Source organism: Oxyura jamaicensis, chromosome 11, assembly GCF_011077185.1.
Source record: "Oxyura jamaicensis isolate SHBP4307 breed ruddy duck chromosome 11, BPBGC_Ojam_1.0, whole genome shotgun sequence".
Lineage (NCBI taxonomy): Eukaryota > Metazoa > Chordata > Aves > Anseriformes > Anatidae > Oxyura > Oxyura jamaicensis.
This window is the reverse complement of record NC_048903.1, coordinates 19,802,679-19,815,187: the sequence shown is the minus strand read 5'-3', so window position 1 is coordinate 19,815,187 and position 12,509 is coordinate 19,802,679. Positions and strand designations below refer to the sequence as shown.

The following is a 12,509-nucleotide window of genomic DNA, read 5'->3' as shown; positions in this document are numbered from 1 at the left end:
TTTCCTTTGACGTCTGTGGGCTCAGGCAAGCAAATGAATCTTTGGGGTAAAAAGGGAAGAAAACGGAGTTCAGGAGCGGGCCTTCTGCTCCGAGGGGACGGGGAGCCGGCGAGCAGGCCGGTGCGAGGCGCCCTGGCTCTGCTGCCCTCCCACCCCTGGGGGAGAACCTGCGAGTTAATCGTCACTGGGACGTACTTTCAGGCAGGTTTGTTCTCCCTCCTCGCTGTGAGAGCAGGTAACGAGATGAATTGGCACAGCTGGCTTCGGCCGGGTCACCACGATGCCAAGCAGGAGCCGGGGCTCACGCGGCCAGGAGCTGAGCCCCGTGCAGGGCTCTCAGCCCGGCTCCTGCCCGTCAGCTGCGCACGTACCCGGCCAGGCAGAGCCCTGGAGCTGCGGCGATGTTCCTTGGGTCTGTGCGGCTCGTGTCAGCAGCACGGACCCCGCCGGTGCATGAAGATGTCACGTCGCACCCTGCCCTTCAGGGAGAGACCCCGGCCCTCCGGCTCCGGGGCTGGGGACCGTCCGGGAGCACCCGGGTGGCCGTGGGGCACCGGCCGCGTCCCTGCTGCCCGGGAGGTTTGCCTGGGGTGACGGAGGCAGCGGCGGGTTTTGCCCGTGTCTGCAGCCTCCTGCGGTGCTGGGAGGTAAGGGAGGAGCTGGGGACGTCTCCGTGCCCGCTGTGGTCGCGGTGCCTGCCCGGCACGGACCTGGGGCTGAGCACACACACGTCCCACAGCGCCGCTCGGGCTGTTCCGACCTGCGTGCTAACGGCTCGGTTTGCACCCTGCCTGCTTTTCTAATGCTAAAAAGCCTTAGAAGTAGATGCACACGTACCTGCCTTCGCCAAATGGTAGCTCCCTAACACGGCCCCGCTGGGTGCGAGGGGAGGAGGCCGCGTGCGGGCAGCAGCGCTCGGAGCTGGGAGGAGCGGGGCCGCGTCCCTGCAGCAGCGAGCTGTGAAAGCAAGGCCCCGCTGCACGGCTGCCGCTGCTCCCGCCCCGGTGCCACGTTCGACAACGGCTTTGTAGAGAAAATTGAGTTTCCCCTTCACAAGAACACGCTCGTTTTGCTAAGTGCCTGTACGGAGAGGAGATCACCTTCAAAAGCGCTGCGATGGGAGAGAGGGAGGCGGAGGGAGGAAAGAGCACGGCTGCAGATTTGTGAAGAATTAACCCCGATTCCCCTCCTGGCACAGCAGCAGCAGCACGGCCGCGCCGTGCCCGAACCTCTTCCTGCCTCCAGCAGGCAGCGGGCGTCCCCTTCGTCCCGACACGTCCCCGGGGGACCCCAGCAGGATCCCAACAGAAGCGCCGGCCCTGCCCTGGCCGACGACCCACACTTCACATGCCCCGGGCTCTTCTCCCCCCGACTCGTTTCGTGCTTCAGCGTGAGCCATGAGCCGACCTTTGCCATCCCTCGAGGGGCAGCGTGACATGAGATGGGTGTTCCTGCCGCAGTGCCATGGGCCTGCAGCTTTGCTGCGTTGTCCTAAACGAGTTCCTGGCGGCGGAGGGTTCGGCTGCCGTACCCTGCAGTGGGCAGAGCCGCCTGCGAGCGCTGGGGGGGGGGAGGTCTCCGCGCAGCCCCGGGACTGGCGCTGGGGAGGGAAAAACGCCTTGAAGCAGGAGCCCGCTTTGGGCGCCTCGGACGTCCTCAGGCTGTGCATCGGGGCTGGTTTTGCAACCAGGAGTTGGGCAAGAACGAGGAGGAAGAGGGGTGTTGTGCCGAGACGGCTGCGCTCGTTCTCGCTCGCGGCTGGGAGATGTTTCTTACGCCGCAGCGACGGGGTGGCCGGAAACGAGTTTGTTCGTGGGCGTCCCAAGGCGTTGGTTCGGGTCCCCACGGCTCGGGTCGCTGCTGCCTGCGAGGTCCCAGAGCTGGCCCTGCTGCGAGGGCTGCGGCACCTCCTGCGGTGCCTTTGCTTTCCCTGTTTCCCAGGTAATGGACGCGGCTGGCCGGTGTCTCCTCCCAGGCTGAGGGACACGTCTGGGTTGGCTGCGGTTGCGTAGTGAAAGCCGGTCTTGGTGCTGGACTTCGCTACGCTGAGGCGCGTAACGAGGTTGGGCAGCACCGGCGCCAAGCTGCTGCGGGGTTGTACGGCCGTGCGTGTCCGTGCGCCGTGCCCGTGTGCGTGTGTGTGTACAGAGAGAAGTGCTGGCAGCGTCCAAGAGTAACTTCCTGACATAAAACGGCCCAAACCCCGCACAGCTGGCTCCAGGCACGCTGCAGAACCCTCCCCAGCCTCCCGTCTGCAGACGAGCAGCAGCTGGGCTCGCCCCGTGGACGAGGCGTTCGTGTCCTCCTCCGAGGGGACACCGAGGTTCCGAGGGGTCTGTGGGCACATCGCCGGGCAGGGCAGGGGGTCCTGGTCCTGTGCGGGAGCTGCTGGACCTGGCAGCGAGCTCGTGCACAAAAACCCGCGTGTGAACGGGCGGTGAGGGTGTGTTCCTGCCCCGCAGCTCGGGGACGGGGTGGCGAGGCTGGAGAGCCACACGCGGGCTCTGCTGGAGGCCGTGGGAACTCGCGGCCTCCCCGGGTGTCGGAGCAAAATAACATCTTGTTGCGAAACACATCTCTGGCCTCAGCCCGGCCGGTTACAGGCAAGCCTTTATCCCAGGGAGCACCCAGATCCGTGGTGGCTGTTACGTTCTACCCACATAAATCGGCCAACAGAGAATCCACGTGGTGTCCCTGCTGGGGGCACCTCCAGGAGAGGAGGGAGCAGCGGGGACGTGGAGGCTGCAGGCGTGGTGCTCCCCGCTCCTCTCGCTCCTCAGGGTGAGCTGCCTGGCTCGGGCTGCATTTTTTTTCCTCCTGGACACGCAAAACACTTCTTGTGCAGCCCGCTGGAAGCTGGCTCTGCTGCTCGCTGTCATTGCGCGGTGCAGTTCTGTGCAAGTCCTCGGGACGTCCCTTAGGGGAGATGAGTTTGGGCCGCAGCTCGCCCTGCGTCGAAGCCCGATGTGCTCTGAGCAGAGCAGAGCGAGGCCGGCCGCAGCGCCGCGACCTTCCCCTCCGGCAGGATTTAGCGATCCGGAGCCTCCCTGCGACCGCACCGGGACGGTGTGCGGCTCGCCAGCAGCTCCTGCTCCACGCGGCACCGGGCAGCGGGGCCAAACCTGCTCCCACCGTCCCGCAGCGCGCCTCCGGGAAGGGTTCCCACCGCTGCCGGTCCTGCTCCGAGCCCGCAGCTCGGGGAAGTGACTGAAACGACGGTTTTGTAACCTTGGCCAGAAACCAGATAATCGGCAGCATCCAGCAGTGTAGCAATAGCAGGAGGCAGCTGCACGGAGATAATTGAGGGAAGGGCTTGTGGGAAAAGCTGCTCCCGGAGAAACCGCGCGGACAGAGCAGTCGCTTGTGGTTTCGGGCCAGGGCTCGCTTTTATTTCAGCGCCGTGTGTCCCGAGAACGGGCCCGTCTGGAATATTCTGAATCACAGGGAAGCCGGGCCGAAATTTCCAAACGTAATCTCGTTGAGAAGCAGCACGCGATGCCACAGGAACGCAGGGCCGTGGTTTTAGCCCGGTGCCCGGCGCTGGGGCTCTCGCAGAGGACACGTGGGGCTGTGCCTTGAGCCGGAGCAGCGAGCGGGGATCGCTTCGGGTAGCGACTTGTGGCCAGAAAACCACCGCCGAGTTCGGCTCCTGTGGTGCCCGGCCAGGCTGCCAAAGTGCTGAGAGCTGCCTCGGTTCTGCCTGCTGCGAGGAGTCCCTGCAGGGACCGCCGGGTGCGAGCAGTTGTGGGCGCATCGGGAGGGGGAACCCCACTGCCGCAGAGGCAGAAGGAAGGAAGGAGGTTATTCAGGGTGGAGAAAGGATGTTCCCTGCGTTAGATGCTGTGATACGGAGCAGCCTCCCCGTCCAGAGGCCAGTACAAGAGCCACCAAGAGTCCCGGGGACAAGGAGGAGGGAGCTGGGTTGAAGCTGAGGGCACAGGAGCCGTGGGACCGGGGCGCCCCCGCTGTGAGTGCCGGTGAACTCGCTTCCAGCCGGCTGCCGTCAGAACGGGGGCGATGCCGGGGTCCCGGTGCTTGCCTGGTGTGGCAGGGGCTGTCGGAGCCGCGCACGGCGCTGCGGTTCCTTGCCGACAGCTCGTCCCCACGATTGCCCACCGCGAGGCTGCCGAATGGAACGTGGAACGGGCCTCCTGCTGCTCCCGAGCTCGCTGTCGGTGGCAGACGAGCACGGACTTCGCTCTTCCTGCGTGGCAGGGCCGCACAAAGCGCCTTTGTTCCTCGGCCCGGAAGGCGCGCGTCCCGCCGGCGCGCGAAGCAGCTGGAGGAGCTCGGCCCGAGGCCGAGGGGCAGGGGAAGGACCCGCACAGGGCAGGCGGGAGATGCTGGGAGCGCGTCCGCGGAGCAGCCTGAGCAGTGCCCGGCACGGGGCATGGTGATGGCTTGCGGGCACGCAGCTGGCCGGGGGGGTTCTGCCCAAATCCGAAGGGCGCTGGAGAAGCACCGTGGAAGGCCTCAGCTTCGGGTCTTGCCGACACCCTTCCCAGCAGGTGGAGGTGTCAAAATGTGGACGTGGTCTATCTGAATCGTTATTCTGAGAGCACCTTTAAAGATTTGAGGGCACGTGGTTTTTTGGGACAGAGTCCTCAAAAGGAGCCTGAGTTTTTTAACATTCCGTGTTGCGACGGGGCTTGTTCCTCTTCCAGCCTTTACAGACCAAACAAATGTGTTGGATTTGCGCAAGGAACGTCTGCGCCTCTAATTCCCATCCTTGTGTTGGAGTTTGTCTGTAGTGGGTACGAGCCTCCAGCCAGCTTTTTTCTCCTTGTCTGGCATTTGAAGAAGTCGGCACAATCTTCCTTACTCCAGGCTGGCAGGGTATGGGCGAGCTCCAGCGCACGGATCCCGGGCGGGAGCTGCTTCGTCGTGGCGTCGGCTGGAAGCAGCTGTGCTGCACGGGGCCGGGCCAGGAGAGGGGCTGGCAGGGGGCACGGGGCCTCGTGCGTGGCACCAGGAGCTTTGGCACGGTTTGCATTTCCTCCTGCGTGTCGCCCACACGGGCGTTGCTCATCACGGTGTCTCTGGCCACGGTGACCTCGACCTGTGTGGGTTCTGCTTTGCTGGCTCTGCTCGCCGGGGGTCTCCCCTCCCGCGGAGCTCGGGGGCGTGTGTGCTGCTCCCGTCGCCTCTTCCCAGCGGCCCCCCGCCGCTTCCAGCCGCCGGGGCGCGGCCGAGCGCTGCTCCCCGTTGTGCAACGCGGCGGGGCGGATGGCTCCCCCACCCCTCCTTCCTTTCCCTTTTGGGACCGGCGCTTCGGAGGTCCTCCACAGACGCGTTTGGTCTCAGTGTGTGGCTTTGGGCTTGGCACGCCCCGGGCGAACCAAACATTTCCAAGGCTTCCTTGCCCCGAGAAGGGGAGAGGAGCGTGCGTCTGTGCGCGCCGTGAGACGCTGCGGGGCTCAGACTTCGGAGCTGTACCTGGGGCTGCCGGCCGGGGCAGGGCTGGGCGAGCACGGGCTGCCCCCCTGCTCGGCGATCCCAGGGGAGACGCGGGGGACCCGGTATGGAAAGCGACTCGCAGGGCGTGCAGGAAGGGCTGCGAGCGGCTCGGAGGGGCCGGCGTCCCCGCGCGCAGGGCTCGCACCCCGCTAAGGTGGAGCGCGGCAGCTCCCTGGCCGCCGGCCAGAGGCAAAGAGCTCCTTTGTTTTCCCGGAGAAGTGCGAGGGATTATATTCCGTTGAGCTCACTTGGTCTCCCACTTCTTATTGTGCGGCAGACATGTAATCATCTCGTTCAGGAGCTTAGTTAATTGTTTACAAAATAGAAGCGGTGGCGATGGGCTGCGGGGAGGGAGGCGAGGCTGGCGGCGTGCGGGAGGCAGGGGGCTGCTGGGGCTGGCCCAGCTCTGCCGGGGGGGGGGGGTCCGGGGCCAGGCGAAGCCCCCCCGGCCGGCAGCGCAGCGCTGCTCACCTCCCCGCACCTCCTGCCGGCCGGGAGGCTGCGTTGGTAATGGTGCAAGCTGTGCAGCGGGCCAGCGCTGTGTTTACCCGGCGAGGCAGCCAGCTTTCCAAGCGTAATGAGTCAGCTCGCCGAACAGAAGGGGCGCGGGATTAATCTGGCATCCGTCTGGCCTTTTCTCAGCTGAGCAGGTTGCCGGAGCTCCTCCACGTGAAGAGGTGGCTGCCCCGGCTGCGGGCGGCCGCAGCGACAGCGAGAGGGGGGGAAAAGGGCTCCAGAAGGCGCCGGCAGCGTGCGGGCCACGAGGCGAGGCGCCGGCAGCGGCGCTGGTTTTCGGCGTCGGCTGCGGGGAGCGGAGCGAGCTCGTGACGGGCAGAAAGCGGAGCTGCTTGCTCCCAGGCTCCTTTAGCGAGTGCGCTGAGATCTCCAGCGCCAGGCGCGAGGCATCGGGATTTCCACTGCGTGGGCTTTTGGTGGCTGCTGGAGCAAATCCCTTGGGCTGGGCGGCTGTGCCGGTGGCCTCGACCCCGCTGCTCGCTCTCCCTCTCCGTGCGCGGCAGTGAGGGCCGGGGGTGGGACCGAGGGGACAGGCCCCAGCCCGGACAAGCCAGGTAACAACCGGGAGCGGCTGCTCCACAAGGAAAGGGCTGGGAGAAGCCGTGGAGCGATGGCTTCGCTGGAGCTCACCGCTACCATGAGGGCTCGAGGCGATGAGGAGCAGAAACGCAGGGGGGCAGATTCTGCCTCGCCTCCTGCTCGTGCGAGAGCCAAGGGCTGGGGCCGCTGAGGCTCAGCGCCGCCTGGAGCGGGAGGACGTGGAGAGGCCTCGGTGCGCGGAGCCGCCGCGGGAGGAGGAGGGCACCCAGCCCCGGGACTCCTCGCTGCGGGGCTGGGAGGGGGCTGGGAATCGCTTCTGAAATCCCTTTAAAAAAAAAAAAAAAGCCCCAAAACCCAACCCACAAACCAACCCAAAGGGCTCTGAAGTCTGTGAAGCGTAAATGAACCGCTTGAATGACGGCGGGATTTCCAGGGCGCTTCTAAAAGGCAGCGCCGAGGAAAGCACCGGGGGGGCCCGCAACGCCTGGCCCCCCGCCTGCACCCGCTCCCCACGGCTGGGGCTGCCCCGGCTCCGTGGGACCCGCGGGCTCCGGGCCGTGGTGCCCAGCCCGAGGAGGAGGCTCGGGCTCGGCGCGGCTCCTGCCTTCCCTCTGCCTTCCCTCTGTTTTCCTTCTCTCTCCCCGCCCCCAGGATTCCCAGTCTTGTGATGCAGCCCTGCGTGACTTTGTTCCTGGACGATTTCCTGCAGTCGTAGCGGCGCAGCAAGGCAGCCGCTGTGCTCGGCAGGTCGTGGGTGCAACGTGCAGCCCTGGCAGGTGGCGGTTAGCTGGGGAAGAGTTCTCCAACCGCCGCTGTCCCCGCTGCTTCGGTGCAGGCACGGCGAGCCCTGTGCCGCAGGAGCGGCCGTGGGTCGCCGCGCCGAGCTCTGCTGCCGCACAGATGCTTTTTAGCCCCTGCTCTCAGGAGAGGAGATATTTTTGTTCACCTAAAAAGGCCTCGGCGGCCTTGGCTGCAGCCCGCGCTTCTGATCCCGGTTGCAGCTCGCGCTTCGCTGTATTTCAGATGTCAGTTGTCTTTTCAGCCCTGTAACCAGGCAACACATGGCAGGAGCCGGGAGCGCTTTGTTGTTCCCCGAAGCGCCGTACCTAGGCCAAGGCACCGCGGCCGCGCCGGTGCGAGGGCGAGGAGCCCGCGGCCAGCGCCTGGGAGCGCTTGAGCCTGGTTACAAGAAGCAAGCCCCGAACTGTGCTTGGGGAGCGGGTTTCAGAATCCGGCGTGGTGCGGAGAGGTGCGGGCGGTGCTGCGGGCGGCCGGGGTCCCTCCCGTCCCGCGGCCGCGCTCAGGAGGAGCAGGAGGAGGTTGCTGGGTCTGGGCACGGTCCTTTCCAGGCTTCCCTCGCACGTGAAGCGAGTCGGGTTTGCAGCGACAGGTCCCAGCCTGCTGCCGCCCGGCAGCGGTGTTACCGCCTGGAGGTGCTCTGCCGACCCGGGGCTGCCCTGCAGGAGCTCGGCGCGGGTTGATGCCCCGGGCAGCGTCCTGCCTCTCTGCCCCGTGGAACCACCCTTTCTGACTTGTCTTTTCCTCTCTCTAAACAGACGGTTGATGATGAGGCGATGGCAGCATAAATGAAGATCAAGTAAGGAAGGCAGAACGATGCCCAAGGGTGGGTGTTCTAAAACACCACAGCCAGAAGATTTCTCTCTCAGCAACGACATGGTGGAGAAACAAACGGGGAAAAAGGTAGCGTGGCTTGTTTCCTTGCCTTCCTTTGGGGATGCTGCCCCTCGTGCCTGATGGCCTCCAGCCGTGACAGTGTTTCAGATGGCAGCAGCTCACCTCGGGCTGCTGCCACCTGAACCCCGTCTGTTTTGGCACTCTGCGGGCAGATGAGGTCCGCTTCATTGTCCCGGTGGCCATAAACTTCCTGGGGAGTGCTGCAGCCGCCCAGCCCCGCCTCGGTGGAGCCGTGGGGGTGTTGGGGAGTCCTCCCAGAGGGACCGGGTGTTCGTAAGGCTTCCTGCTAGGCCACGGAAGGACCAAACAAGGCGGCGATCTCGTACGTGCGTGCCGTGCGAGGGGGCAGATTCTCCTCCTGTGGCTGGGTGCGCAGCCAGGACGGGGCCGGTCCTGCTGCACCCAGCGCTGGGTGCTGAGCGTGGCCGGGCCGGGAGCTGCTCGGCAGAATTGCTGCTGGGGGTGAGAGGAGGCTACTGAAAGGAGACCTGAGTTTAAGGGTGAACACATCCATGCTTCTCCCCTTCTTTCCCGCACCCCGATGCTCGTTTAGTTCCGGACCTGAGCTGTGCCTCCCCTCGCAGCTTTTCCAGGCCCTTGCCGGGTAGGGGCAGCTCCAGCGACCACTGCTGCAGAAAGCCGTGCTCAGACCTTACCTTACAGCACAAATTCAACCCCACCCCTCTTGTATCCTGCTCTGGAAACAGCCACCACCCCGCTCCTCGGCGCTCCCCGGGGAGCGCTGGGCAGCCCCGGTCGCGGCGCTGAGCTTGGTCACGGCAGCGGTGCCGCGTCCCCTGCTCTGCCACTTCCCCTGGGGTCCGACGGGTGCCGGTGGCAGTGCGGCGAGGTCGCGTTATTGACAGGAGGAGGGAAATGACAAACAAGCGGCGGGGAAATCCCAGGCAGAAATGCAGTTCTCGAGCACGCTCGTGGCATCGGCCCTGTTCCCGTTTCCGCTGCCGCGTGCGCGTGTGAGTCCGGTCCGGGATCCGTGCTGAGGGGTTTGCTGCTCCCACGCGGGGAGATGCTGGCATTCACCTGGGCGAGTGGGGCTGGAGCCCAGGGAGCGTGGGTCCGGGGCCTTGTGGTGCCACGTGAGGAGCCTGCTGTGGGCGCAGGTGCGTCGGGAGGGAACGCATCGGTCGCGGTGTGAGTCAGCGCCCATCCTCCTGTGCCCGCTCCCCGCAGCTCGAAGGCCGCGTGGTATTTACAGGCAGGGAGCTGGAGAGATCCTCTGGCTGAATGACTCGGACGCAACCAGTTTCATGCTTCCCATCGAAAGGCCTCGGCACGGGTGGGGAGCAGCCCTCCCGCTCCTCGGATCTGGTCTCAGCACAGGAGGAGCTCGCGGGGCTCGTCCTGCAGGCCCCGGGGTGCCGTGCCGAAGGACGCGGCGCAGCGACGCGCCCCGAGCGACTCGCCCTCGTCCCGCTGGCGCTAGGCCGCCGTGACTCAGGGCGAGAGCACGCGGCCCTCGGGCCTCCCGCGTCCAGCTGCGCTGTACCTGCCTGTCACCGAGGCCGCTGCCCTCGATTTATCTCCCGTTTGTCAACACTCCCAAAGGCCGAGCTGGTGACTTGCCCCAGGGGGGCCTCCGGGCTCTCCTTCACTGCCGCCTTAGCACGGGCATGGAACGGAGTTTGCACGCTTGGGCCCTGGCACCACGGACTCGCCGCGCGTCTCCGCCGCAGAGCTGGGGGCGAGGGCGAGCCCCTCTTGGCTGTCGGGGACCCGGGGGGGGCCCCGGGGGCCGTGGCTCAGGGCCGGGCCCGTTGGTGGCCGCCGCAGCCCGGCGGGGCCTTATAAGGCCGGCCCTCAGCCGCCAGCTCCGGCGCGGCCCGAAGGGCTGCTGAGAAGTATGCGCGCCTTATATGAGTAATTCCGCGTCTGCCGCGGCTCCGCAGAGCCCCAGCGAGGACGAGAAACCATTTCCTGACGTGCCCGGGTCCCACGCGGCTCGCTGTGGGCTGCGGCAGGGGATTTCAGTCCGGGGGGGGGAAATGCTTGATGTGCACCGTCTGGGTTGCGCGGTCGCTGCGGGGTCGGACTGCACACGGAGCAGGATGGTGCTGGGCCTGGGTTTGGGGCTCGCTCCTTTTCTCCCCCCTTGTCCCACTTGCAGCAGAGGAAGGTGGCCCTGCCTGCCTGCCTGCCTGCCTGCCTGCCTGCCTGCTGGGGCTCCTGGCGCCGCACAGAGCACGGGGCACGTGGGGGCTTCGAGCCAGGTGTGAGCGAGGCCGAGCAGCCCCCGGCCGCCGGAGGGTACTCAGCTCCCGCCAGCCTCCCCGAGGGAATTCAAACCCGGTTGCCTCTGCGCTGTGAATGTTTTGTTGCAGCCTCGATCGTGACACAGTCAGGCTGTCTGAAACTCTGCATAGCTGCGTGTGCCGGGCATCTCCGGCAGCACGCGTGGTCCTCCTGGTCGCTGCTTGCTGCTTAGGAGCGGCGCAACCTGAAACACTTCCAACTCATTTTGGAGAGCAAAGGGCGCCGGGGATTTCCACGCAAGGCTTTGCATTCAGCGGCCGGGATGTGAGTCAGGTTCTGCCGGTGGTGCCGCGAGAGCACGGCGCAGCGGCGGCAGCAGAGGCAGCAGTCCTGCGGCACCGACAGCACCGCTCAGCCGCACGGGCAGGGGAAGAGGAGGCTGCAGGTACACGGCCCTGCCTGAAGCAAACCGCACTCACCCCACTTCTCTGCTGGACGTCCACCTTGGCTCGCACAGCGCTGTGCGTGGCTCTCTTAGGGGATTTTGCATCCAAGAGAGCTACGTGGTTATTTCTGCCCTGCAAGCCCGTGTTTGGCTAGTCAGCGGGCCTAGAGTGAGCCGTGCGCGAGGACAGAACGCGTTGGTCCATAAATGCCACAAGTGACCCGAGCTGCTGGCAGGGTCTCCCTCGCTGATCAGAGACGTCCGTGCGAGAGGAGCCAGCACGTGGCGCCCGGCAGCGGTTCGGGGGGGACCCTCGTCCTGCAGCAGGCCTAACTCAGGTGGCTTCACGCAGCAACTTCATGGACTCGCACAGCACGGCGTGGTGGCGGCGGGGGATTTCTCCTCAAGCCCCGGTCTGCCCTGTCCCCTCTGCACGGTGCCTTGCCTTAGCGCCGACTAAGGGGAGCCTGTTTTGTTGCGGAGCTCCCAGCCATGCCCCCAGCTCCCTCCCTGGCCATCACCAAGAGGCGCCCGACCTCTGAGAGCCCCGTGCCCGCGTTGCACGTGGGCGCTCCCACTCGTTTCTCTGCAGCATCGATTCATCCGGGTCTGTTCCTTCCCTGAAACCCGATTCTCGCGCCTTTCGGGTGAATCAGGGTTAGCCGAGACACACGGTGACCTAAAAGTGAAAGCGGCTTTTACTCAAGCAAAGAAGTACGTTCTTCATTGCAGGATTGGAAATAATTACAGAAGGGAAGCTTGAAATCAGCAAACGAAAGCAGACGTTATCGTCAGGAACGTTCCTCTCCACGCTGCCTTCGTTTCTCCGCGGTGGCTGCTCCGCAACCCCTGCAGGCCGCGGCTTTCCGGGGGGAGCCAAGTTTGGACCTTCCTTGCTCCGACGGGAATGAGAGGTTCCCGTGGCGCTGCTGAACAAACGAATCTTCAAAGCGGGGCCGGGCCTTGGTGCCTGGTGGTTAATTCTGCTGGCCCGGCTGGCTCAGCAGCTCTGGGCCTGAGGGCGAATGCAGAGGGGGCGCTGCCCAAGCGCTGCCCGAGCTTGCCCGGCGTCGGGACTCACGCAGCCAGTTCCATTTTCACGCTGGGCTCTCTTCGGCTGGGAATGTTTTTTTTGCCCCATTCCCTTCTTCTTCGTCTCTCCTCTAACAGGGCGTTTTTAACGAGGTTACAGTCGCTTTGTAGAATCAGCTGCGTTTTCACCTGTGCCGTGCTTTTTCTCGCTCCTGGGCGCGCCGAGCTCCCACACGGTGGGCACGCAGCGAGGGTCTGACCGGGCTTGTGGTCCCCGCAGCCCCCCCGCCGGCTGGCTCAGCCTTCCGCACCGCAGCAGCGAGCGAACCCCGAAGGAGAGGGGGTTTTAGAGCAGGTGGGCTTGAAACAAGTTGTTGCAAATAACAGGTGGCAGATCTCAGCTTGGGCCTTGCAGCCCAGCACGCTCCGGTTTGCGCTTCTGCTCCTTTGGCTCCGTTTGGCCCTTGCAGCCCCCTGCAGCCCCCTGCAGCCCCCCTGCAGCCCCCCTGCAGCCCCCTTACATCTCCCCTGCAGCCCCCTGCAGCCCCCTTGCAGCCTCTTTGCAGCCCCCCTGCAGCCCCCTGCAGCCCCCTGCAGCCCCCTGCAGCCCCCT

At 65.6% G+C, this 12,509-nt stretch overlaps 1 protein-coding gene across 3 annotated transcripts in view; it reads left to right on the top strand.

Moving 5' to 3' along the window:
• Window positions 1-12,509, top strand: part of ANKRD11 (ankyrin repeat domain 11) — a 102,630-nt gene that overhangs the window by 63,321 nt on the left and 26,800 nt on the right. For all 3 annotated transcript variants that reach the window (XM_035337139.1, XM_035337140.1, XM_035337141.1), the window contains exon 3: window positions 8,070-8,214. In XM_035337139.1, the coding sequence (XP_035193030.1) occupies window positions 8,128-8,214 (87 nt within the window). In that variant the 5' untranslated portion in view covers window positions 8,070-8,127. The remainder of the gene's footprint in view (window positions 1-8,069; window positions 8,215-12,509) is intronic.